We start from the raw sequence: 25,029 nt of genomic DNA, 5'->3' as shown, positions 1-25,029 counted from the left end.
CAAATTTGAACCCAGGACTTCTCATCTCTTATGCCTAACTCTATCCACTGAGCTACCTCGCTGCCCCTTAGTTTTCTTTTAAATAAAATGATTTTGAAACAACTTCTAAACTTAACTCAGAAGGAAAACTGAACTTCTGAAAACTCAGACAAAAAAAAATTTTAGCTCCATAGTTATACAAAATATTAGCAGTGATTAAAATAGACTCAATTACAAAATAGAATCCATTTCATGGTCTCACCTCGAGGAACTCACATTCTTACAAAGAAAATAATTTTTAAAATTCTACATAAAAGATATATACAAAGTAGATAAAGGTAACCTTAAAATATGAAAGCAAAAGTACCTGGTGGGACAAGGATAAACTTCCTTCAGACTTGTGATTAGAACTGTGAGGGAAGGAAGCCAGGAAAATGAGGAGACAGAGCATTCCAGGCATGAAGGACAGTCAGTGTAGAGCGACAGAGAGTGGAAGGAATAGTCATTTTTAAGGAATGACAAATAAGCCAATAGACCTTGATTACTGAGTGTGTAAAGGGGAGGAAGGTCTACAAAGTTTGGAAAGGTAAGAAGAGGCCAGGTGCTAAAGACCATTAAATACCAAAGAGTTTTTCAGTTTTATCAGTTTTCTTTGGTAAAGATATTTTATTTTACCAATTACATATGATAATTTTCCACATTAGTTTTCTCAAATGTTAAGTTCCAAACTGCCTCCTTCCTTTCCCTCCCCTACCCCCAAGATGGTAAGCAATTTGATATGGGTTATATATGTATTATCATCCAAAATATATTCCCAAATTCATTTTTATAAGAGAATATTATATAAAACAACCCCCCCCAAACAAAAATCCCAAAACACTAAAGTGAAAAATCGCATGTTTTGATCTACACTCTGACTCCAACATTTCTTTTTCTGGAGGTGGAGAGCATTCTTTGTCATGAGTCCTTCAGAATTGTCCTGGATCATTGTATTGCTGAGAGTAGCTAAGTCTTTCACAGTTGATCATTCCACAATAGTGCTGTTACTGCATACAATGTTCTCCTGGTTCTGCTTATTTCACTCTGCATCAGTTCATCTAGATTTTTCCAGTTCTTTCTGAAATCTTGTTCATCATTTCTTACAGCACAATAGTATTTATTCTATCACCATCATATACCACAAGTTGTTCAGTCATTCCCCAACTGATACACACCCCCTTAATTTCAAAATATTTGTCACCATCAAAAGGGTCGCCATAAATATTTTTTTTGTAAGTAGAGATCCTTTCTTCTTTTTTAAAAATCTCTTTGGGATTCAGATCTAGTAGTGATATTACATCCCTTTGGGCATAATTCCAAATTCCCCTCCAGAATGTTGGATCAGTTCACAATTCCACCAACAATGCATTAGTGTCCCAATTTTGCCTTGTCCCCTCCAACATTTATCACTTTCCTTTGCTGTCATATTGGCCAATCTGATATGTGTGAGGTGTAATATCTCAGGGTTGTTTTGATTTGCATGAGAAGATTTTATTTTTGATCCTGGAGGTAACAGAGAGCCATTGAAGCTCAATGAACAGAGCAGTGACAAAATTAGACCTATACTTTAGGAAGATCGCTTTAGCAGCTGAATGCAATATGACTTTGTTGTTGTTCAGTCATCTTAGTCATGTAGGGCTTGTGGTGATCCCATTTGGAGTTTTCTTGGCAAAGATACTGGATTGGTTCCCCACTTCCTTCTCTAGCTCATTTTACAGATGGGGAAACTAAGGCAAACAGGGTTAAGTGATCTGCCCAAGACATATGGTCAGTTAGTGTCTGGGGCTGAATTTGAACTCGGGTCTTCCTGAATCCAGGTTTGGCACTCTGTCCACTGTGCCACCTAGCTTCCTTCAGATGAATTAGAGGGGAGGTAGAAGGCTATTGCAGTAGTCCAGTGTAAAAGGGAATTCTTTGTTCTCTTTGAGTTTACATTTGTGAAAGGGAATCCTTTATATTCTTTGCCTAATTGGGGCTAACATTTTGGTTAACAATAACTTAAGTACCTCACTAGAATGTGAAGACAGGATTAACTCTCCTTTGTCTACCTTTTGATTGAATCAACACAAGCTTGAACTAGGTAGAGGAGCTCCCTTCTCATTTAGCACTTAGTAGGATGTGAATTCACTAAGTGGTTTGTGAGCTCCTCCACCTAGTTCAAGTAGGCAAAGAGAATAAAGGATTCCCTTTCATAAGTGTAAACTCAAGGAGAACAAATAATCCCCCTTTTATACCAGACAGGTGGTGATGAAGACCTGAGTTATAACCATGGCTATATAAGTAGAGAGAAGGAGAGATGTTATGATGGAAGAAACTACAAGATTTAGCAATAGATTGAATTAGTGGAATGATCTTGAGGAGCCCAGGATGATACTGAGGTTATAAGCTAGGGTGATTGGAAGGGTAAAAGTACTCTCAATAGTTGGAAGGAAGTTTGGAAGAGAGGAGAGTTAGGAAGAAAGATAAATTCTGTTCTGGACATGTTGAGTTTGAGATACCTCTGGCACATCCTATTCAAGATGTCTATGAGATAAATGGTGAGTCATAACTGTAGCTCCAAAGAGAGATGGATACATATAGATCTGAGCATCATCTGCATAAAGAGGATAGTGGAACTCATTGGAGCTGATAAGATAGTATATGGAGAAAAAAGCAAGTGGCTGAATAGAGCCTTAAGGGATGCTATAGATGAAAGAAGCCTCAGAAGCTATCTAGTTCAGCTGCCTCATTTTACAGAAACTGAGGACTAGGAATTAAATGCTTACTTTCTATCCCTTGGTAGAATGTAAGCTCCTCAAGGGCAGGGACCATTTTGTTTTTTATTTTGTATCCTCAACACCTAACAGAGAACCTTACCCAGAGTAAACACTTCACAAATGTTTGCTGTATGGTTATAGTTTTGAAAATCGGGGTATTGGTCTGTAACCCATCCCTGGTTTGTTCATATTTTCCCAAGACCAATGAAAGTAGTAGCTCAATAATTCAATTCAATCTACTAGTTCTTTTAGTATCTTAGTTTGTAGTTCTGAACTGAACGACTTGAATTTACCAATTACATGAAATATTGTCACCTTGCCTATCACTTTTTCATGTTATTTGGAGTTTTGAGATCTCTGTTTAGGTATTATTAGCCTCCCAGTCTGAAAATCAGTCTTGGTAGACAAAAGAGAACAAGGCATTTTTATCTTTCTCCATCATCTTTTTTTTCCTTTTTTAAAAAACCTTTACCTCCTTTCTTAGAATCAAGACTAGATATCAATTCTAAGGCAGAAGAGTGGTAAGGGCTCTAGGCAACTGGGGTTGTTTCTGAGGTTGAATTTGAACCCAGGACTTCCCATCTCCAGGCCTGATTTGCCATCCATTGAACCATCTAGCTTCCCTTTTTCCAACATCTTCTAATCTCTCCTAACCCGTGTTCCTTTCCTTACTTAATGAAACTTTTCCACCCAACACAACTTTAAACATTCTTTATATTTGTTCGCATAGCCTTCATTTCCAAGTAGATCCCTCTTCCCTTCCCTGGAGAGCAAACCTTCCCTTATAACAATAATAAAAAAGAGTGAAAGAAGAACACGATTTAGAAAAAAAAACAACCAAAATATTGACTAAATCTGACAGTATATGTTGTGTCCCTCACCTATTATCTCTCCCTCTGGAAGGAGGGAGGAAGATGCATTTTCTCCTCTCTTCTTCTGGTCAGCCTTGGTGTCATTATAATTACATGGTATTCAGGGTTTTGTTGTCGTCCTTGTTGTTCCATTTACGTTATTGCAGTCATTATGAAGCACATTGTTTTCTTTACTCTGTGTATGTTCATTTGAGTCTTCCAAGCTTCTCAATTATTCATATTAATCATTTCTGCAGGTATGCTTATAAATTTTCATTCCCTTTATGTAACGTAGCTTGTTCAGTAACTACCTTGATCAATGGGTCTCTACTTGTTTTCCAGGTTCTTGCTACCACAGAAAGTACCACTAACTATTTAAATACACGGGGAATCTTTCTGTCTTTCCTTGAGATAATTTCCTAATTTCCTTGAGATAGATGCCTAGCAATGGGATCTGAGTCAAATGGTGTAGACATTTACACCATTTTTAGAGCATAATTCCAAATTGCTTTCCATAATGTTTGAATCAATTCATGACCTGACCAAGTGTCTTAGTGAGTCTACCTTCCTGCTGCCCCTCCAACATTATTTCCATCTTTTGTCATCTTTGCCGGTTTGCTGAGTAAAACCTCAGGGTGACTTCGATTGGTTAGTGATTTGGAACAACCTCTGATGTGGTTCTTAATAGTTTGCAGTTCTTTTGAGAAGAATTTGTTCATGTCCTTTGACTACTTTCCTACTAGGGAAAGGCTCTGGGTTTCATACATTTGCCCACCAACTTTTTTAAAGCCCCCCCCCCTTTTGTATTTAGTACTTATTATTAGCAATATTTAGCAAATTCCTTATGTAGAATTTGTGGAAGAATATGGACTAGAATTTCCTAGGATGAGGAGGCATGGGCTAGCTTGCAATCTATGCTCACAATTATGAAACCCTGCATACACTGAATTCCCAAAGTAAATGAGCACTGAACTTGCATTCCATCTCCCACACTTACTAGTTTGTAACAATAAGCAAAACACATAATTTCCCTTAAGCCTTGGCTTTATCTGTAAAATGGAGGAAATAGAAGGGTTAATATGGATGGGGAAAGTACTTTGTAAACTTTATCATGCAATATAAAACGAAATTATTCCTGTTATTACTGAGTTTTAACTGTCTTGGCACCATTTTCACAGGACTTTAGAGAGTAAGTTCAGTTTGAATTACTCCAGCATAAGACCAAGAAACCCCCAGACTGAACCTGAGGCATGAGCCCCTGAAGAGTTAACTAGGTCCTTAAAAGGTCTAAGACTAACCTGATAACCCCAGAAGCCTTGGCAATAGGAATGATTAGACCTCAGGACTAGTTTTGATTTATGGACTCAAACCAGAACCAGATTTAACTATGTAATGGAACCAATTAGATTTCTCTTTATTAGTAGTCACAATCTTGTCTGTATGGATCTGATTATAAGATATATTCATGTTCTAGAAAAATTACGCCCCCAGGTTCTCCTGGTTCTTATCTTCTTATAATACTATCCATTCTCATAGGTGGTAACCAAAGTAAAGGTCATCTCATACAACTCCATTATTTTAGAACTTGACCAGCACTGAGCCATCTAATCCTTTGTTCAGAAAAGATATGGTCCTCTATGCCTTGGAGAGAGAAAGGCCAGGGAAAACACTGATAATAGTTCTCCACCTCCCAGGTAATCATGGTAACTGGGGATCACCCTATCACAGCCAAGGCCATTGCCAAAGGTGTTGGAATAATCTCTGAGGATAGTGAAACTGTGGAGGATATTGCTGCCCGGCTACAAATTCCTCTCAGCCAGGTGGATCCCAGGTGAGCCTGCCAGACCCCCCAGTTCATGTCCTTCATCCTTTACTCTCTATCCCAGCAGTTTCAACTGTCCTGGTCTCCTGGCACATAACAGATGAGACTTACCAAATTTATACATATTCAGAAACATCATATACTAGAGAAATGCCTCCATATTGGGAAATAATGCAGGAGAACAAAGAAGGACAGAAAAATAAGAAATTGGATTAGGAAAGGTAATTAGTGTGCTAGGAAACCATGAGGCCCCTGGATGGGGAAAGTGATGAATAGGAGTGTGAAGACTATAGACTATAAAATAAGGATGCTGACTTCAAAAGTCTTCAGCTTCTGGATTCTACAATCCCATGATTATGCATAGGGATGGCATATTTAGGAGAATTCTGGGGATTGATAGGACAAAAAACTAGAGTCTCCTAGGAAAATCCTGCTTGGGAACTCCAGGACCTCCAACCCCCCAGAACTTACCTTAGGGAATCCCTTTCTCCCCAGGAGTGCTAAAGCCATTGTAGTACATGGCGCACAACTAAAGAATTTGACATCAGAGCAGCTAGACCAAATCCTCACAGAACATCCAGAGATCGTCTTTGCCCGAACTTCACCTCAGCAAAAGCTCATCATTGTGGAAGGATGTCAGAGACAGGTGCTGGGAGAAAGATCACCTTTCAGAGACAGATGGAAGTAGACTCAAATTTATTATCTCTGGTTATAGATTCTAGTTCTAGGTTCTAGTTCTGGTTTTGCCGCAAACTAGCCGGGTGATGGTGGGCAAATCACTATACCTCTCTGGGTTTCACCTGTAAAATAGGGGGTGGGGCCATGGGGTAATCTCTGAGGTCCTTTCCAGTCCTGACATTCTGTCATTTCAGATTTGAAATAGGTAGACGGAGGAGTAATGCAGAAACTCTGAACCTAGCTCCTGAGTCCACCAGAGCTAGTATGATTCTAACTCAGTTCAAGGCCAATAACAAGAGTCTGGGCTAAATTAGAGGACCCTGAAATGGACTCAGTTTGAGAGAAAGGCTAGATTGCAGGAGGCTCCAATTTGGCAAGGGAGATAAGGACTAAATCTTACCTACCTTTTTTTACAAAGGCAAAAAGGAGCCTTGTAACCACAATGATCTCCGAGCTAATCCAGGTCTTGGGCATTGCATTAGCTCATAGCCTCTGTTTGTACATCCAACTCCCACCTAGGGTGCCATCGTGGCAGTGACAGGTGATGGAGTGAATGACTCTCCTGCCCTGAAAAAGGCTGACATTGGCATTGCCATGGGGATATCTGGCTCTGATGTTTCCAAGCATGCAGCTGACATGATCCTTCTGGATGACAATTTTGCTTCCATTGTCACCGGTGTGGAGGAAGGTAAGGGATAGAAGCAAGGTCACCGGACCTGGGAATTGACCTTTTTCACTTCACTTTCAATAGGACTGAGATGCCCAAGATTATCTCTTTTTCATTCCCTTCTAGCACTCTCCACAGTTAACCACCAGCTCCAACCTGGTAGATTTATGGTGATACTAATATAGCAACTTAGATCCATCTGATATTCCCCTCCCAATAGCATGAAAGATCAGATTGGTCACCTGGAACTAATGTTGTGATCCTTTCATAACTGAATTCAAGTCAGTATATATAGTCCATAAACTTATAGCATTCCACAAAAAACCAGGATGCCTCCAAACCAGCCCATCATTTAAGTAATGGATTCCTGAAGAATCGTGGCACATCAAGACCTAGTATATACTGAGCCCTAAGGTTTATCTGCATGAACCAAAGTGAATACCCCAATTTCCTAGAAAACTATGGTGGGCATTGGCAAGAACTCAAAAATTCTACCTACAAGTTCCCATTACTTTCCCCCCCCAAAACCTCTTAATCTTCCTGCCCAGCAGCCTCCCATCTAATCTCCCCAGTACCCCAACTACATCTCCACAGGCCGGCTCATCTTTGACAATCTGAAGAAGTCCATTGCCTATACCCTGACCAGCAATATTCCTGAGATAAGCCCTTTCTTGGTCTTCATCCTTTTCAACGTACCCCTGCCTCTGGGCACTATCACCATTCTCTGCATTGACCTGGGTACTGATATGGTGAGGATCCAGCTGGGACCAAGGGAAGAGCTTCTTCAGTGGGAAGGGATGGGGTGTAGGGAACATCTGTAGAAAGGAAAAGGGTCGAAGCTTAGGTAGTTTGAGTTTCCTTCTGAGCCTTCTGTCACTTCTGTCACCTAGGTCCCTGCAATATCCTTGGCCTATGAATCAGCGGAGAGTGACATAATGAAGCGCATGCCTAGGAACCCCCAGAAAGACAAGCTGGTGAATCAGCGACTCATCAGCATAGCCTATGGGCAAATCGGTGTGGCTCTGGGAGACAAAATGAGGGCAGATAGTGAATGGGAAAGAATCAAAGGGAAGGTGGGGAAGGAAAAGGGAATAAGCATTTATACTGTGCCTACTCTACTATGTGCCAAATCTTGTGCTAAGCACTGGTTACAAATATCTCATTTGATTCTCACAACAACCCTGGGAGGTATGTGCCATTACTATGCCTGTTCTTAAAGATGAGGAAACTGAGACAAACAGAAGTTAAGTGAGTTGCCTAGGATCACATAACTAGTGTTTGCAGCTGGATTTTAATTCAGATCTTCCTAACTTCAGGCCCAGGGCTCTATCCAAAGGTTATATGAGCTGCCCAAGTATGGATATTGAGGGTGGGAGGGTCATTTTCTTCTTCAATAAATACAATTAGGTGGGGCACTGACCACTGGGGATACAGGGGATTCCAAGTCATGTTCTCTTCTCATGAAAGATTTATAATCTATTGGAGACATGAGCCGTGTGAACCAACCAGATAAACAACAATATAAGGCAGTGGGTGGTAAAGCCTTGATGAGTGGTATAAACAATAAATGTCCTGAAAGTACAGGAAAGAGACCAACTACCCAGGCAGCTGGGAGGGAAGAAAGGAGGATGAAATTGAACTATGTTGGGAAAGTGGAGGATGACTTAGACAAAAGGAGAAGAGAGAAAGGGAAGATCCAGGGAGTAGAAATGAATTTAGACAACAACCTTACAGATCGCCAAGCTCAGAGTACTAAGGCCACAAAGTGTATAGATGTTGGGGGGACCCACGGGTCCACGAAAGGGGAACCAGTAGGAGGAAAGTTTGGACCAAGATGAGAGTCAGATTATAGAAAGTTTGAAATGCCTGACTAAGGAGTTTTCACTTCATCCAATAAGAAGTGGGAAGTAATTCTGGTTTACAATTAGACTAGCATTAGAGTAGCATTTTAGGAATAGTCTGGGGATAATGCACCCATTGGATTGTAGGAGGGGTGGAGAGGCAGGAGAAGAGTACTATAGGAAACTACCTTAATTATTTGAGGTAATGAAATGGACTTTGGGAATGAAAAGGGAACTGAGGACTGACTAGATGTTGGAAGAAATCAAGGTTAAAATCTAGGTAGGAGTTAGGAATCAAATGTAAATTGAAGTCATTTAAGTTGAGCGAATAATGGATCCTGCAAGAATTGAAGAAATTCTGAGTGTCCCACATTTCTGTGGAGTATACACCAATGCAAATGGCACCCAGGGTCCCTGGCCTCTATGCCTTTTTCCATTCTCAGTTTGAACTCTGTCATCCTTCTCTGACCCAGATCCTCCTTATTTTCCTCCAATTTCCCACAGGAATGATCCAGGCCCTAGCTGGATTCTTCACTTACTTTGTGATCCTGGCTGAGAATGGTTTCTTGCCCGGTTTTCTGTTGGGCATCAGAGTTCACTGGGATGATGCATCTGTAAGTGACCTGAATGATAGTTATGGACAGGAGTGGGTAAGTAAACTGAAAATGATAATAGAAGTTAGGAAATCATAATTATGGGAAGGAATAGAAGAATAAGGGCATTGGGATTCATAGGCACAGCTTCTTTCCTTCATTCCTCTCCCTGCCTTCCATCCAACTGACCTCAACCCCAAAAATATTTCCTTAATATTCTTCTATTGTTTCCATTGAACTTTTTTATGCCAATTTCAACTGCTGTGCTCATTCCTAGTTTTGTTGGATCTGTTGATCCTGTTCCCTTGTGCCCAGGGATCCTATCTCTCTTCCCTATGTTATAGAGGGTTTTCTTTGCTAGCTTTTCTCCCTTTAGCTTCCAGTTAAGACTCTAGGGACCAGCATGGGAACCCTTTCTTCTCCTTGTGCTTCTTCTCCTGACATCAGATACTACAAGATAAAAAGTTCCACAACAATATGTCTAGCTTTTTAGGATCACAATCTTCACATATCCATCCCTGAATTTCTCAGAACCTAAAGGATATCTCTCCAGAGGGACCAAACATCAACAAACTCAGTAGAGTTAGAGCAGAGTTACAATCCCATTCTGTGTAATTGGGAAGAGCACACATAAACACACATGCACACACCCACATTTTAACATGTATATATGTTAAAGAAAAGGTAAGAGACCCATCTAATCTCTCCCAAATTCCTATCCAAACAACTTTAAAATAATGCTCCCTAATACCTTTTGGAGCAGAAAAACCCACAAAAAAAAGATGAGCTGAAATAATTGTCCAACTTAAGATAACGTAGAAGATTATTAAGAAAGGTAAGACTGGAGTACAGACCAGCACACCAGGGCAGGCCTTAGGGGTGGTTGAATCAGCAGCCATGACTTCTGGAGCTCTCAGCCCACTGATGGTAAGGGGGTCAGACCACCAGTCAAAAGGAGATTACAAGGGTCCCTTTGCTGACATTGGGTGCAGGACTCTGTTGCATTGCCCATTTGTAGATTCAGGTCACAGTCCCAGGTTGTAGTCCTCCCAAAGCAAGAGAGGTACAAACACATGTGCACTTGTGGCCAAAGAAGAGCTGAGGGCTCTGGTAAAAGTTTCAGGGCAGAAAAGAATGCTTGTGATCTCTCACAAGACTATAGCACAGGCCAGGAGAGTGATAAGCACACCTCACCTTAGATCAGACCACCTTGGAAGAACTGAAAATTTATAGATCCCCTGAACTAGCTCTGAAGGCAGCTGTACAAAAAACCTGAAGCTTGGGACAGTGCACTGCAGGAACAAAGCCCAACTTTAACAGTTTTAAAAGGTAAAAGTCAATTTTTAAAAAGGCAGGGAAAATGAGCAAATAACCAAAAAAAGAAACTCATTATAGACAGTTTTTATTGTGACAGGGAAGATCAAAATGCAAACTTAGAAAAAAACAAAGTCAAAACTGCTGCATTCAAAGCCTTGGAGAAAAGTGTGAATTGGTCTCAAGCCCAAAAAAGATCTCTGGAAGAACTCAAAGGGGATTTTAAAAATCAAATAAGAGAGAGATAGAAAACTGAGAAAAGAAATGAGAAGGGTGCAAGAAAATAATTAAAAAAGAATCAACATCTTGGTAAAGATGTCACCAAAAAAAAAATACCAAAGAAGAAACACCTTAAAAACAGAATGTGTACAAATTTGTATGTCTAGGTGCTTTGCCTTGACTCTCCATGTCAGTGATTCCCAATTAATTATTAGGTTGAAGTCTAAATATACTCCTTTTCCTCCTCAAAGGACTACAAGACATGTATTTATTTTATAAATTAAAAGGAAATAAAATAAATTTTATTTAAAGACCTTTTAGTACCCCCTCCTTCAGATATCTGCAGATGCCCTGTGGACCCCTAAAAGTACAGTTGGGAATCTTGGCCCTAAGGACCAGGCCCATGTCTGGATCATATTTCTGTGATCCATGTATATAGTTTTACCTTGTATAAAATAACTTACCTTTGGTGTATCCTAGGTTAGGTGAGACTAGCTCACTTTTTCCTGCCTCCTCTCTAACCCAATCCTTCCCTCTGATTCTACCCCCTTCTCCAACTCTATCCTCTCCTTTACCTGTACTCTCCCCTATGTCAACTCTCCTCCTCTTCCTCCTCCTTTTTCTTATTCTTTGAAACTAAGCAGTAAGGGCTAGTCAATAGGTGATAAATGACTTGCCCTGGGTCACACAGCTAGGAAGTGTCTTGAGTTCAGATTTGAACCTAGGAACTCCCATCTTTAAGCCTGGCGCTCAAATCCACTGAGTCACTTAGTTGCCCCCCATTCTACCTTCTGATCTTAATCTTCAATGTGCCCTCTTCCCAGACCTATGAGCAGCGGAAGGTGATAGAGTTCACATGTCAAACTGCCTTCTTCATCAGCATTGTTGAGGTGCAATGGGCTGACCTCATCATCTGCAAGACCCGTCGAAACTCTCTCTTCCATCAGGGCATGAAGTGAGCTTCCCACTGCACAAGTATTCTAAGCCTCCATAGCTTCCTGATATCAAAAGAGATGACCACTTAGCCACATATAAAAGAGACACCTCTCAGGATGTTCTCAGGCTACTCTACCTTGACAACCTAACTCTGTATTTCCCCTCTTATCCTCCTCCTTCCTAAGAGTCTTAACCATCTTCCCCACTTTCCTCCCCATTCCTGTATGACACCTATGCACATTTCCTTCCCAGGAACAAAGTCTTGATCTTTGGGATATTCGAGGAGACATTTCTGGCAGCCTTTCTGTCTTACTGCCCAGGCATGGACCAAGCCCTTCGCATGTACCCTCTCAAGTGAGTAGAAGAGAAATTTGGGGGCAACCTACTATCAGAAGTTTATTCTGTGCCAGGAAGACCTAAGTTCAAGTCTCTGTCCTCTGACACATACTAGCTGTGTGACTCTGAGAAAAATCACTTAAGCACTCAGTACTCTGGGAAACTCTCTGACTCTTAAATTGCAAGAAAGGTTCCAACCTGCATTAGTAGAAAGACATCCCCTTCCCTGCAAGTTCCCTAGACCAGTGAAATCAGAGATCGGATCCCTTTCCCTATCCATAGTATGAGTCAGGTACTAATCTAGGCCAAGAGGATAAAAAAAGCAAACAAAAAAAGCGTAAACAGTCCCCATCCTCATGTAGACCATCAGATTCTACCTAGGAAACAACATGTACACATATCAATGGGTACAAAGTCAACATATGGCAATTTTGGCTACACCTGAGCACATATTTTTGGGGACCCATGTTCTCCTATGCCAAAATTGCCTTATGTTGACTTTGTATATACTGAATTTGAAGTCAATTTAGGTCAAATGCAAACTCTGCTCAATACTAGAGAGCTCCTTCAGACTTGCAAAGTATAATACGTGGATTATCTCATTTGATCCTCAAAACAAGTCCTAAAAAGTAGATACTACAAATATTATTATTTATATTTTACAGATGAGGCAACTCAAACTCAGAAAGCTTAGGTGACTGGCCCATAGTCACATAGTTAGAATTGGAGGTAGGATTTGAACTTTGGACTCTCCAAATCTAGCATTCCTTTTCACTATTCCATGTTTTTTCTCATAGCCTAAGTTTAGCTTGGTAAACACAAAAACAAACAGGGAAGGAATCCCACCTTCTACAAGAAGCTTTCCCTGCCCCCTCTTAATTCCAGTGCCTTCTCTCTTTTAATTATTTACTGTTTATCTTGTATAGAGTGTGATGGGAGGGCTAGCACCTCAGGTGTGATGATGGCTTACCAAGCCCTTTTCAGGGCTGCTCATCCACCTTTGGTGTCTACCTGTCACCCAACTCTCACAGGTGGCTCTAAGAAGCAATAGCATGTGAAGTAGCCATAACCCAGTAAACTCGTCTCAGCAGGCAGGCTGAATCAGGTTGAGAGTAACTGACCGATCTCAAACCCCTTGGTGATTTAAGGAGATGTCCACCCCAAGCATGTGAAGGCTTCCCCCAACAGAATTGGTGGATGAGAACAGTTTGTTCCAACAGCTACAAAGGCAGCGGAAGCAGACACTATGGAGTGCCTAGAGCTTGGTCAGACATTCAAGATACCAAGATTATCCACTGCATCCCAGGCCTCCAATCATCTTGACTTTTGTACAGCCACTGTACTTTGACGACTCTGCAAGAGAGAGTGAGGCTGATGACTGTATAACTCTGCCTTGCTTAAAATTCATGCACAAGTCAAGAGATGTCACTGGTCCTCTTTGAAATGAGACAAAGGAGGACTCATCCCCTATATAGTTTCCTTTGTGAGGGTCCCTTTGCATGTTAAAGGCAGGGACTCTTGCCTCTTTTTATATCCAGCACTTAGCCCTGTGCCTGCCACATAGCAGATACTTAATAAACGCTAATTGATTGATTAAGTTAGTCTTAAAGAATGGTTGTGATCAACAGACCTGGAGTACTAGGTTCAAATCTGGCCTCAGACACTTCCTAGCTCTGGGGCAAACCACTTATCTCCAGTTGCCTAACCCTTCCTGTTCTTCTGCCTGAGAACCTATACTCAGTATAGATTTTAAGCCAGAAGGTAAAGGGTTTTAGATTGTTGTTCTTGTTACTGTTGTTTTTAAGGAATGGTTGTATGCAAGTCATGCCAAAATTGGACATTCTTTCCCTGACCCTGAGATCTGACCTTGATTTTACCCCAAATCAGGGGTCTAATCTCTAGACATTTGTCCTGATTTGGCATTTGTCCCTCTCCCACCTTCCTATCTTCCCTTCCTTTTAAGCTGTCACATAAACCATAAGATTTCTATCAGTTCACAGGCAGAATAGAGGAAAGTACCCAGGGTACAAAAATGGATCAGTTATGGAAATGGAACTCTTATTCTTATGCAGAAGAGGAAATACTAACCTAGAAAATGTCACAGAATGACTGATCAAGACAATGGCCAAGGATGATGCTAGAGGATTGACTATTAAGAATGCTGCCTTCCTCTTGACAAAGGGGATAGATTAGGATTCAGAATATAATGCACGTTTTTAGACACAATCAATGTGGGGCTTTGTTTGATAATTAATATTTCATTACAAGGATTTTGCTTTTCCTTTTTGTTTATTGTGGGGCATAGAAAAGCAAAGAAGGTAGGAATAAGGTGGCAAAAAAGAAAAGAAAGTTGTTAAAGAAAGGCAAAGAAGGGATCAGGAGCAGAATAGCTTTCCAAGCTACAAGTTGAACTTAATAGTTAAAAAAGAAAAGCAAGTTGTACATTAAAGAGACTTCAAGCTTCTTACACAATGTTCTTTCTGTTCTGCTGGGTAGATGGACATCTCCATTTTATTTGGTGGTAAGCCCTGAGTTGAAAGAATCATAGAATGATTATAATCAATTGAAAAGCTACTGTTCAAGCCTCTTTGGGACAACTGGAATAGATCTACTCAGCTATTAGCTATTTTACAATTTATCTCCAATGAATATAATCCAATTAACACCAAGTGAACTCTTTCTCTATGTTCTCTCTTTGGGTGACTCTTTCCAAATGATCTGTCTTTGCTGCTATTTACACTATAATTGCTCAGATAGCTTATTCCACTCCCACCTCCTCCTTCAGTGGCTCAGAAAAGGGAAGACACCATTTGCCTCCTTAGGTATCACAAGGCCCTGAATCCAAGATTTGTTGATATATGACATCTGGCTCTTTTTTTGGACATGATTCTCAGATAGTCCAATAATTCTTAAATTTTTTTTCAAGATCTATTTTGCAGCTTAGTTCTTTTTACTATGAGATGTGCATTTTCTTCTATTTTTTCTTCAGTCTCTTGACATCCTTTTAATATTTCTTGCCTTGTGTAGTTGTTGGCTACTATTTGGTCAATTCTAATTTTTATGGAGTCTCTCACAACAAATTATTAATTCCCTTCCCAATTTTCTTCCTCTCATTTCTTTTCCAATTTTTTCTTCTGGCACTCGCATTTCATTCAATAGAAAATGTTTTCATTCTTTTTTTTAAACTCTCAATTCATGTCTCCCAGGAATTCTAATTGAATTTAAAAAATTTTTTTAATTTAATTTAATTTAAATTTAAATTTAATTTAAAAAGCGGTGTTTTTCTTTAAGGCCTTGCTTGTCGATGTTTTGGAGTCATTCTCTGCTTCTGGGTTTTTTGTCTTAAGCATCCCTTTCACCATAACGAATTTTTGTGGCAGGATTCTCTCTTTATTTGCTCCTCCTTCCAGGCTGTTTCATGACTTTGGACTTGAGGCTAGGGCCCACCTCTTTACATTGCCAGAGAAAAGGACTGGGATAACCCTGTTTCTGATTTTTTATGGGTTTAAGTGTTTCATTATTCTTGGATTAGCTCTGGTTGAAGACCTGTAAGCTTGCAGTGTTCCCAAAGTTGTCTAATTCAAAACAAAGTCTGACTGCTGCCCCCGATCTGGTCTGAAGTCTACAAGTCTCTACACCTGAGTTGGTAACTGAACAACACTAGACTACTGTTGGGTTCAACCCCTACCAGAGATAGGAAGCTCTGCTAGTTCTGAAGCCACAGAACAAAGGCTCAAGGTTAAGTCTGGAATTTCTGCCCTACTAAGTTCTTATGAAGAAAGGATTCAATAAATGACAACCCTTGAGCCAAATTCAGTCCAAATCCTACCTGTGCTCATACAGCCCACAAGCTAAGAATGATTTGCTGACACTCTGGGCTACAAGTTGGAACTGGAACCTTGCTCCACTTCTGAGGTCAGAATCACAGTACTGCTATTTGCTTTTGAACTTGTTCCTCTCAGCCCAGAACATCATCCCTGGGTAGAGGGCTCCTTCTGCAGTCAGCCCTGGATCTAAGACCCAAAAATGGCTGATAACGAGAGCTGTCGGGCGGCACCTGTTCTCCCACCGTGCTCTGCTTGGAATGGGTCTGGGACCTCTTTTTGCCCTACTGCACAGCCTCTCCCTATCCTGGAATGTTTCGTGTAGCCACTCCTAGATAGACATTTCCCCAGAATTAACAGATTTCTCTGTTTCCTTATGGCAGCCAGGCTGACTCACTGGGGCTTTTTCTTTGATTTCCCCATGGGGGGTTTAGTCTAATACTTTTTTCTAGATCTCTTTGGAGGAGTATTGAGAGGGAGCACATTGCTCTGCTTCCTGCCACATTGTCGTCTTGACTCTTCCCCCCTCTTCCCCCCTCTGCCCACTCCTAGAATATCATTTGTACAAGTTTTACTATTCCTTCTCATACCTTCAGCAAGGATAGAAGGATGCCCTCAATATGTGGGTAGAGTATTCCTACAAAGATTTTGTAGAGATCAGAAATTAAGCAAATGAGGCTATAGTTACTGACATTTTGTCAGTAACCTTTTTTTCAGCAGTAATAATATCTACATGGGAGCAGCTGGGTAGCTCAGTGGATTAAGAGCTAGGCCTAGAGATGGGAGGTCCTGGGTTCAAATCTGACCTCAGACACTTCCTGGCTGAGTGACCCTGGGCAAGTCACTTCACCCCCATTGCCTCACCTTTACTACTCTTCTATCTTGGAACCAAAACACAGTATTGATTCTAAGACAGAAGGTGAGAGTTTTTTAAAAAACCTATCATTTTCTCCAAAAAATTTGGAATCTTTCCTTCTCCCAGACTACTTAAGAATTGAGGCCACAATTCCCTCAAAACATCATGAGCGTGGTAATCTAGGACATCATTGAATCAAGTTTCTCTGATAAGAATTTGGTATCCAACTTTGCATTATTTAGTAGCATTGCCAGTCTGATGGGATTGCCATTGGCAAGTAGGGTGTTGGACTCCAAATGCAGGGTCTTCAATAGTAAAATTTTTTTCCCCAAAATCTTGATAGATCTTTTCTGTTTTTCATCTGTTGTCTTTATTTGAGTTTGGTCCTACAGTGTTTGCAAGAAGATGAGATATATTTGGATCTCTTCCAAGTTTTCTATAAATTTGTCTTTCCTTCTAATCATGCTCAATATTCTGTGAAGCAATATTGATCATAATGTACTGTCTTCCATAAATTTCACAAATCAGTTTTTATTCTTTTTTTTTTAATCTTTACCTTCTGTCTTAGAATTGATACTACGTATCCTCCCAAGGCAGAAGAGCAGGAAGGGCTAGGCAATGGGGGAATATTGACCTGCCTAAGGTCACCCAGCTAGGAAGTATCTGAGACCATATTTGAACTCAGGACTGCCCATCTCCAGCCCTGGCTCTTCATCCACTGAGCCACCTGTCTGCCCCAATGAGTTTATGTTCTAAACCAATTCTTGATCATTCCATTTCTCTACTTAGCAAAGAGAGAAATATTTACTGACTAAAGTGTTTTTTTTTTCCCTAAAGTGGTATCTAAGATCTTTTTTTTTTAATATATTTTATTTGATCATTTCCAAGCATTATTCGTTAAAGACATAGATCATTTTCTTTTCCTCCCCCCCAACCCCCATAGCCGACGCGTAAATCCACTGGGCATTACATGTTTTCTTGATTTGAACCCATTGCTTTGTTGATAATATTTGCATTAGAGTGTTCATTTAGAGTCTCTCCTCTGTCATGTCCCCTCAACCGCTGTATTCAGGCAGTTGCTTTTCCTCGGTGTTTCCACTCCCATAGTTTATCCTTTGCTTATGAATAGTGTTTTTTTCTCCTGGATCCCTGCAAATTGTTCAGGGACATTACACCGCCATTAATGGAGAAGTCCATTACGTTCGATTATACCACAGTGTATTAGTCTCTGTGTACAATGTTCTCCTGGTTCTGCTCCTCTCGCTCTGCATCACTTCCTGGAGGTTGTTCCAGTCTTCATGGAACTCCTCCACTTTATTATTCCTTTGAGCACAATAGTATTCCATCACCAACATATACCACAATTTGCTCAGCCATTGCCCAATTGATGGGCATCCCCTCGTTTTCCAGTTTTTGGCCACCACAAAGAGCACAGCTATGAATATTTTTGTACAAGTCTTTTTGTCCATTATCTCTTTGGGGTATAGACCCAGCAGTGCTTATCTAAGATCTTTTTATCTCCTCATTGTGGCAATAGATTTATTTGACTTTTTAGATTTAAGCTACAGTGGTATTCTTTTTATGTCCTTTTACCCATTTCTCAACATCAACAACACCCTCCTTTTTTTTCTGTCACTTTGATCATCAAAACAAAAAAAAGAGGGCCAAGGTCCATTTTGTATTTTTCTTTGTTTCATGGGCTGCCATGCTCCATGAATTCAGCACCTATTTGCCAACCTACCAGTAATAAGGTTCTCCATATGTTTAACTAAGTTGATTCTTAGAAAATAGACACTGTCTTTCACTGAAACCACAAGGAAAGGAAGGCAAAGAGTGAAGAGGAAAAATATTTGTAAAGTAAATAGTGGTTTACTAAAGAAAGTATTTTCTGAGAATAGAATTGGACTTTGGAGCACAGCTTAAAATTTGAAAATAACAGGTTCCTGGTCAGAGAAGGACTATGCCTTAGCAAAAGCTTCAAAGAATTATTTGTTTGATGCCTTACAAGTCTAATCAAAAGAAATTTAACTTAAAAGGATGGAAGTGAGAGATGACTGATTTTATATAACTATGAAACTAGATTCTAGAGGGCAGTTGGGTGGCTCAGTAAATTGAAAGTCAGATCTAGAGACAGAAGGTTCTGGGTTCAAATCTGGCCTTAGACACTTTTTAGTTGGGTGACCCTGGGCATGTCACTTAATTCCCATTGCCTAGCCCTTACTGCTCTTCTGCCTTGGAACCAATATATAATAGTGATTTTAAGACAGAATTGTAAGGGTTAAAAAAAAATAGATTTTTAGATTGTTACTGCAATAAAGGGGGTGGGGGTGGGGGTGAGGGATAGTTAACATATCCAAAACACCATAGCCAGTGAAATCTAAGGAGAATATATAAAACTATTGCTTCAGACATCCAAAGCAAGAGGAACTAGAGGTCCTATTGAAAGAAGCCAAATAAAGATAACAGGTGAAAAACAGAATCTGTCAAGATTTGGGAGAAAATGTTTTACTATTGATGACAAAGAAGGCCCTGCATTTGGGGGTATTGAGATTTATTAGAATGAAAAATCATAGTCAGATTCTGACTCTGAGTGGGCATAATTTATTCTAAAAAAGCAGGTTTAGAAAAAAGTTGTATATATTCAAAAGTTATGCTCATATGAGGAATTTCCAGGGGAAGCATAATGCAGAAAATTTGAGTGAAAATCAGTTGGAGGAAGATATAGAAATGATTCTGTCATTGGCATATACTTCAGAAAAGAATAGTTTCAGAAACAGATCACCAAAGTGGCCAAGAGGTATAATATTGATGGTAGACTTCAAATTAACTAGACATCGACTGGAACTCTCTAACAGAACAGCTAACAACTTCTCAGCTTGTCTTAATGGTAATTTCATCCCTCAAAAGGTGAAGAAATCAACAAGGGGAACTTTTATTCTGGAGCTGATTCGCACTAATAGGGAAGAACTGATTACTGGAGAAGAAATGATAGGAATGGTAGGAGAAATGACTACTCAAATCTAAGGAAATCAGATCTCAAGGATCTGAAGAAAAAATAGGTACAATCCCATGGACTAAAAGTCAACTAGTGAAGTCAGCCCAGGAGGAATGGGAAATGCTGAGGAATTAAATTCTAAAGACACAAAGGGGAACATTCCTAATTAGGAATAAAAACAGTAGTTGTCTGAAGATATAAATGCATAGGGAACTTACAAAACAACTTAATTTTTTTTAAAGAATCTTCCAAATTACGGAAGCAAGGACAATAGACAAGATGATTATGGGTATGACAAAGTCCTATAAAAACAGTATCAGAAGTGTTAAGACTGTGAATGAACTAAAGTTGGAGATGGAGATGGACAACAGGGCTTGAATTTTGGGGAAGGAAAGGAAACAGCAAAGAAGTGATAGGACCATTGCTTCGGATGACAATAAATAAAGGGAAGGAAGTGCTGTTCCTTTCTCATTTTTCAACTTTTTTCTCTCTAGACTGATCTCTTCCCTAGAAACGACAAAATCAAAATAACTAACAATGTTAATTGCCTAGCATAAGGAAGGGGTTAGTAAGAGAGCACCTAGTTGGCCTTGATGAATTCAACTCACTTAGTCCAAATGAACCATGTCCTTAGATACAGAAGGAACTGGCAGATGTGATTGCTAAGCTACTGTCAGTAGTGTTAGAAAGATCATGAGAAATGGGAGAAGTACCACAAGATTAGTAAAGGGCAAATGTCTCAATTCTCAAAAAAGGAAGAAAACAGTCTTCAAACTATAGACTAGAGCTGACTTCATTTCCTGGAAAATTTCTAGAATAGAGCCAGTTGGTGAAATCTAAGTAGGGAAATATTACAAAAAACCATCATTCGTGTCCTTGGGCAAGCCATTTAACCCCAGTTGCCTAACCCTTACTGCTCTTTTGCCTCAGAACCGATACTTAGCATCAATTCTAAGATAGAAGATAGGGTTTGGAAAAAAAAAACCTTCATGGCTTCATAAAAAATAAATTACACCAGACTAAACATATTTCCATTTTTTAAACAGGGATGCTAAATTGGTAAATAAGGAAAATACTATAGATAGAGTTTACCTAGATTTTAATGAAGCTTTTGAAAAAATATGCCATGTTATTCTTTTTTTAAAACCCTTACCTTCTGTCTTAGAATCAATACTGTATATTGGTTCCAAGGCAGAAAAGAGGTAAGGGCTGGGCAATGAGGGTTAAGTGACTTGTCCAGAGTCACACAACTAGGAAGCATCTGAGATTACATTTGAACCCAGGACTTCCTGATTCTAAACTCGGCTCTCAATTCACTAAGCTACCTAGTTTCCCCTTCACACATGGTGAGGAAATGGAAAAAGGTGGACTGTACAATAATGTAATTAGGTGGTTTTAGAACTCGTTGAATGGCTACATGCAGAACAGTTATTGATATTTGGTGATATCTTGGTAGGCAGGCTCCATTAGAGTGTTCCAGTATTCTCGGCTTGACCTTGCTCTGGTTAACATGCTTACCATAGACTTTAATAAAGGTACAAATGGCATGCTCATCAAATTTGCAAATGATACAAAGCGGGCAGAAATAGCTTAACACATTGGATCACCATCAGGATCCAGAAAGATCTTGGCTGAATCTACTAGAATGAAATTCAGATTACTTGTTGTCTTGGGAAAGGGAGAAAGGGAGAAACTTTGGCTCACAATATGTCAGAAAACAATTTTTAAATTGTTTCTACAGGCAATTGGGTGGAGGGGGGAATAAAATATATTGTCATTTTGAAAAAAAAAAAATTAGTTGGAATCCTCTTCAACCAAGATAAAAATATCATCACAAAACTAATACAGGAGTGAAAGAACCAATAAGGAGACAGTAAAACAATTTTCAAGAAAAGAAAAACCCAAACGGTAAGGCAAAGAACAACTGGGGCACAGGGGTGAGAGAGAACAGAGCCAGCAAAAAGCTGTAGCAAGGAAAGAAGAGCAAGCCACACACCCCCACCCCACATCTGCTGTCCAAGGTTCAGGAACCTATACTCAAGCCAATATCCATACCTTGAGATCCTGCCTGGGCAAAGAGTGGTACAAGCCAACCCATATGCCTTGAAATTGCAAACCTGTGGAGAAATCCAGAGCCCTAGTCCAGGGAGTTCTAGTCTGGGCTTGAGATAAGGACTTAGTTCACACTTTGGGGTGGTTAATAGTACTGAGTACTAAGTACTGATCTTTTTGCCTAAATCTCGGGGTGGAGCTCCAAGACAAGACAATCAAGGGTGTGCCTGATTAAATCAAGTACACAGTGAGATCAAAATCTAGATTTCCAAGCATTCCTGAGGAATAAGCCAGACTTAAACAAAAAATTTGAAGTTCAAACACAGGACACAAGAGAAGCCCAAAAAGGAATGATGAACTGGAAGATTTCTATGTGAACTGGAAAGACCTCTAGGAATTGATGCAGAGTGAAAGGAGCAGAACCAAGAGAGCATTGTACACAAAGACTAATACAATGTGGCACAATTGAACATAATGGACATTTTTTTTTTAAACCCTTACCTTCCGTCTTGGAGTCAATACTGTGTATTGGCTCCAAGGCAGAAGAGACCTAGCCCTTACCACTCAATTCAAATGTTCAATTGTGCCACATTAGTAGTTGTTCTTCATATTCAATGAGGACCAAAATGACGTGACTGGTAATTTTTTTGACTCATGAATGAATTGTATTTAAGTGAGACAGAACCACACAAAGTCTTTAGCCTCACTCTCTCTTCCAGAGTCATTGAAGTTCAGTAATGAAACAAGTCAAAATGATTGGCATTGGCTCAGGATGGAGAGGATGATCTTGGCTCCTTTGATGTCTAACCAAGCTCTAAGCACTCCACAGTGCCTGCTTCCACCACTTTCATGGTCATTGGAACAAATTGTTCTCATCTGCCCCTTCTTCTGGGGCAAGTCTTCAGATGCCTGGGGTAGATACTCCCCTAATTCACCAATGGATCTACTGTGGTGGTTTAGTGGGGGTGGCCATTGTATAGGCCAGACTTTTTTGGAGCCACAGGTGAAAGCTGGATGGCAAGTGGATACCAAAGGAGGAGAGCAGCCCTGAAAAGGGCTCAGCAAACCCTCACACCAGAGGTACTAGTTAGTTCCTCCTCACTGGTACTCCTTTTATAATTACATTGATTACATTTTATTCCAAATTCTATCCCAAAATTGAAAACCAATTGTACTTATTATTTCTCTTTGACATTGACTCCCCCCCCTTTTTGGCTTAAATTTCAGTATCAATATGGGTCTAGGGTCTATGACTACTTGTAGTCTTTGTGTAATTATAGCTCTATAAGTTACATATCTGTGTACAAAAGTTTCTGGAAGTCTTGTGTCTTTTTCTGTATATTATATGTGCCTGGTGTGATTAGCTTGGCATTGGTTTCCCTTAGATATATTTGTAAATCAATCTAACAGCCAGACTAACTTTGTTTGGTCTCTTTTCCAGTGAGTATGTGTGTACAAACACACACACACACACACACACATGTTCTAGGTCTGAGTTATTGTTTCAGGATATGAAGAGAAGCTTGGATTTTCTCTTGCCCCATAAGGGCTGCCAATATTCCTGTGCTTCCTTCCCTCTGATGATAACCAAGGTATATGGGTATGCACATATCATTTTCTACCTTGCTAAATAGCCACATTCTTGTTTCCCTAGATTTGTCTGGTGGGTCTGCGCCATCCCCTATAGTGCACTTATTTTCCTTTATGATGAGATTCGAAAAGGTATAATACGGAAGCACCCTGGAGGTAAGTCTAGCCCTGGACCCAACCCTACTTCACAATTTCATACCCTCCCACCCATCCCCCACATAATGCCTTCTTGCTCAAATCCCTTGACTTACCACCATTCTTACCAGATTCCAATCTACTTATGCATGTGCACACATGCTCACAAGTTCGCTCTCTCTCTCCCTCCCCACCCCCAGTATCGTTTGGCTCTAGCCCCTAGACCTACAACCCTAATTACTTGCCTCCATCTTGTTCTCCCATTCCTACTTCTCCAGGCACTCCTTGCTCTGACCCAAGCTGCCTGGAAGAGTCAGCTTCACCAGGCTCTACTAATCCATTTCATTAACCCTGGCTCCATTTCTTCTACAGGCTGGGTGGAGAAGGAGACATATTACTGAGCTCAGCAGAGGAGACACCATGCACTGGACAGAAAGAATTCTGGAAGGAGGGAGGGAGGGTAGTTTGACAGCTCATGGGTATTAGCTAGGAAGATGATAGGAACTAGATAAAAGCAAGGAATGGTTAGGATTGGGGAGGGCAAGTAGGACGTGCTTACATGGGTAAAATAAGGAGTGAGGATAAAAAGGGAAGGGAATTGAATAAGAGTAATATAGGCAGAGTGAGAATAAATGCAAGCAAGTTTGGGCTGATGGAGACTATAGGAGAATGTTGCCCTATAGACATAACTGTGGATAGCCAATCTAGACAATAAATATTTTAATATTTTGCAACCTGAAATTCAGGTCTGTTGCTTCAGTTTGAAGGGTAATTGAGAATAGTCCCTTAAGAGAGATCCATGCCTAATCCAAGAGAGCCTTTCAGGGACCAAGAGGGAAAATGACATATAGAAGAGCAGGTGATCTAATTAAGTCATCTCAAGGGTCCAAGTCCCTAGACCTAGATAGGAACTCTGAGAAAAGTGCAGAAAAGAATTGTATGAGTAAAGAACTCCCAGAAAAACATTTTGGAAGCAGCTAGGTGGTTCAGTGGATAGAAAGACAGTCCTAGAGATGATGGAGGCCTTGGGTTCAAATGTCCCTGGGCAAGTCACTTAGCCCCAGTTGCCTAGCCCTTATCATTCTTTTGCCTTGGAATCAAAACTTAGTATCCATTCTAAGACAGAACCAAAAAAAAAAAATCTCTTTACTCTATTAAAAGAACACCATTTTTGGAAGCTGAAGACCTGGGTTCCAGGGCTAGTTCTAACTTTAATGGCTATGTAACTGTGGATAAATAACTGACCTCTCAGTTTCAGTTTTCTTGTCTATAAATGAAGATAATATTTGCACTGTCTACTAGGACTGTTGTGAGGATCAAATTAGATTAGGTATATCAAAGTGCCTTGCAAATAGTAAAGAGCTGTGAAAATTTAAGCTACTATACTCAGCAAAGATCTTCCAGACCTTCATTTTGGCATGAAGGTGGCAAGAATTTTCAAAAACTAAACACCTCTGACAGGTTCGACCACGATATCAGGACTCCTAATATGGTTCCAGCAAAGCCTTTATCTGCTGTCCAAGGACCAGCCTCACTAAATCCAGAG

The 25,029-nt window shown here is 40.2% G+C and overlaps 1 protein-coding gene across 6 annotated transcripts in view; it reads left to right on the top strand.

Moving 5' to 3' along the window:
* Positions 1-24,224, top strand: part of LOC100029754 (sodium/potassium-transporting ATPase subunit alpha-4) — a 71,188-nt gene extending 46,964 nt beyond the window's left edge. For 5 of the 6 annotated variants that reach the window (XM_056816161.1, XM_056816165.1, XM_056816162.1 and 2 more), the window contains 10 exons: positions 5,320-5,456; positions 5,943-6,093; positions 6,645-6,813; positions 7,387-7,541; positions 7,683-7,806; positions 9,138-9,283; positions 11,584-11,714; positions 11,948-12,049; positions 23,413-23,504; positions 23,856-24,224. In XM_056816161.1, coding sequence (XP_056672139.1) covers positions 5,320-5,456; positions 5,943-6,093; positions 6,645-6,813; positions 7,387-7,541; positions 7,683-7,806; positions 9,138-9,283; positions 11,584-11,714; positions 11,948-12,049; positions 23,413-23,504; positions 23,856-23,884 — 1,236 coding nt within the window. In that variant the 3' untranslated portion in view covers positions 23,885-24,224. The remainder of the gene's footprint in view (positions 1-5,319; positions 5,457-5,942; positions 6,094-6,644; positions 6,814-7,386; positions 7,542-7,682; positions 7,807-9,137; positions 9,284-11,583; positions 11,715-11,947; positions 12,050-23,412; positions 23,505-23,855) is intronic. The other variant, XM_056816164.1, reaches the window with a different exon arrangement.
* Positions 24,225-25,029: the final 805 nt, after the last annotated feature.

The sequence above is a fragment of the Monodelphis domestica genome, chromosome 2 (assembly GCF_027887165.1).
Source record: "Monodelphis domestica isolate mMonDom1 chromosome 2, mMonDom1.pri, whole genome shotgun sequence".
Classification (NCBI taxonomy): domain Eukaryota; kingdom Metazoa; phylum Chordata; class Mammalia; order Didelphimorphia; family Didelphidae; genus Monodelphis; species Monodelphis domestica.
Note: the sequence above shows the minus strand (reverse complement) of the source record. Positions and strands in the feature narration are given on the sequence as shown.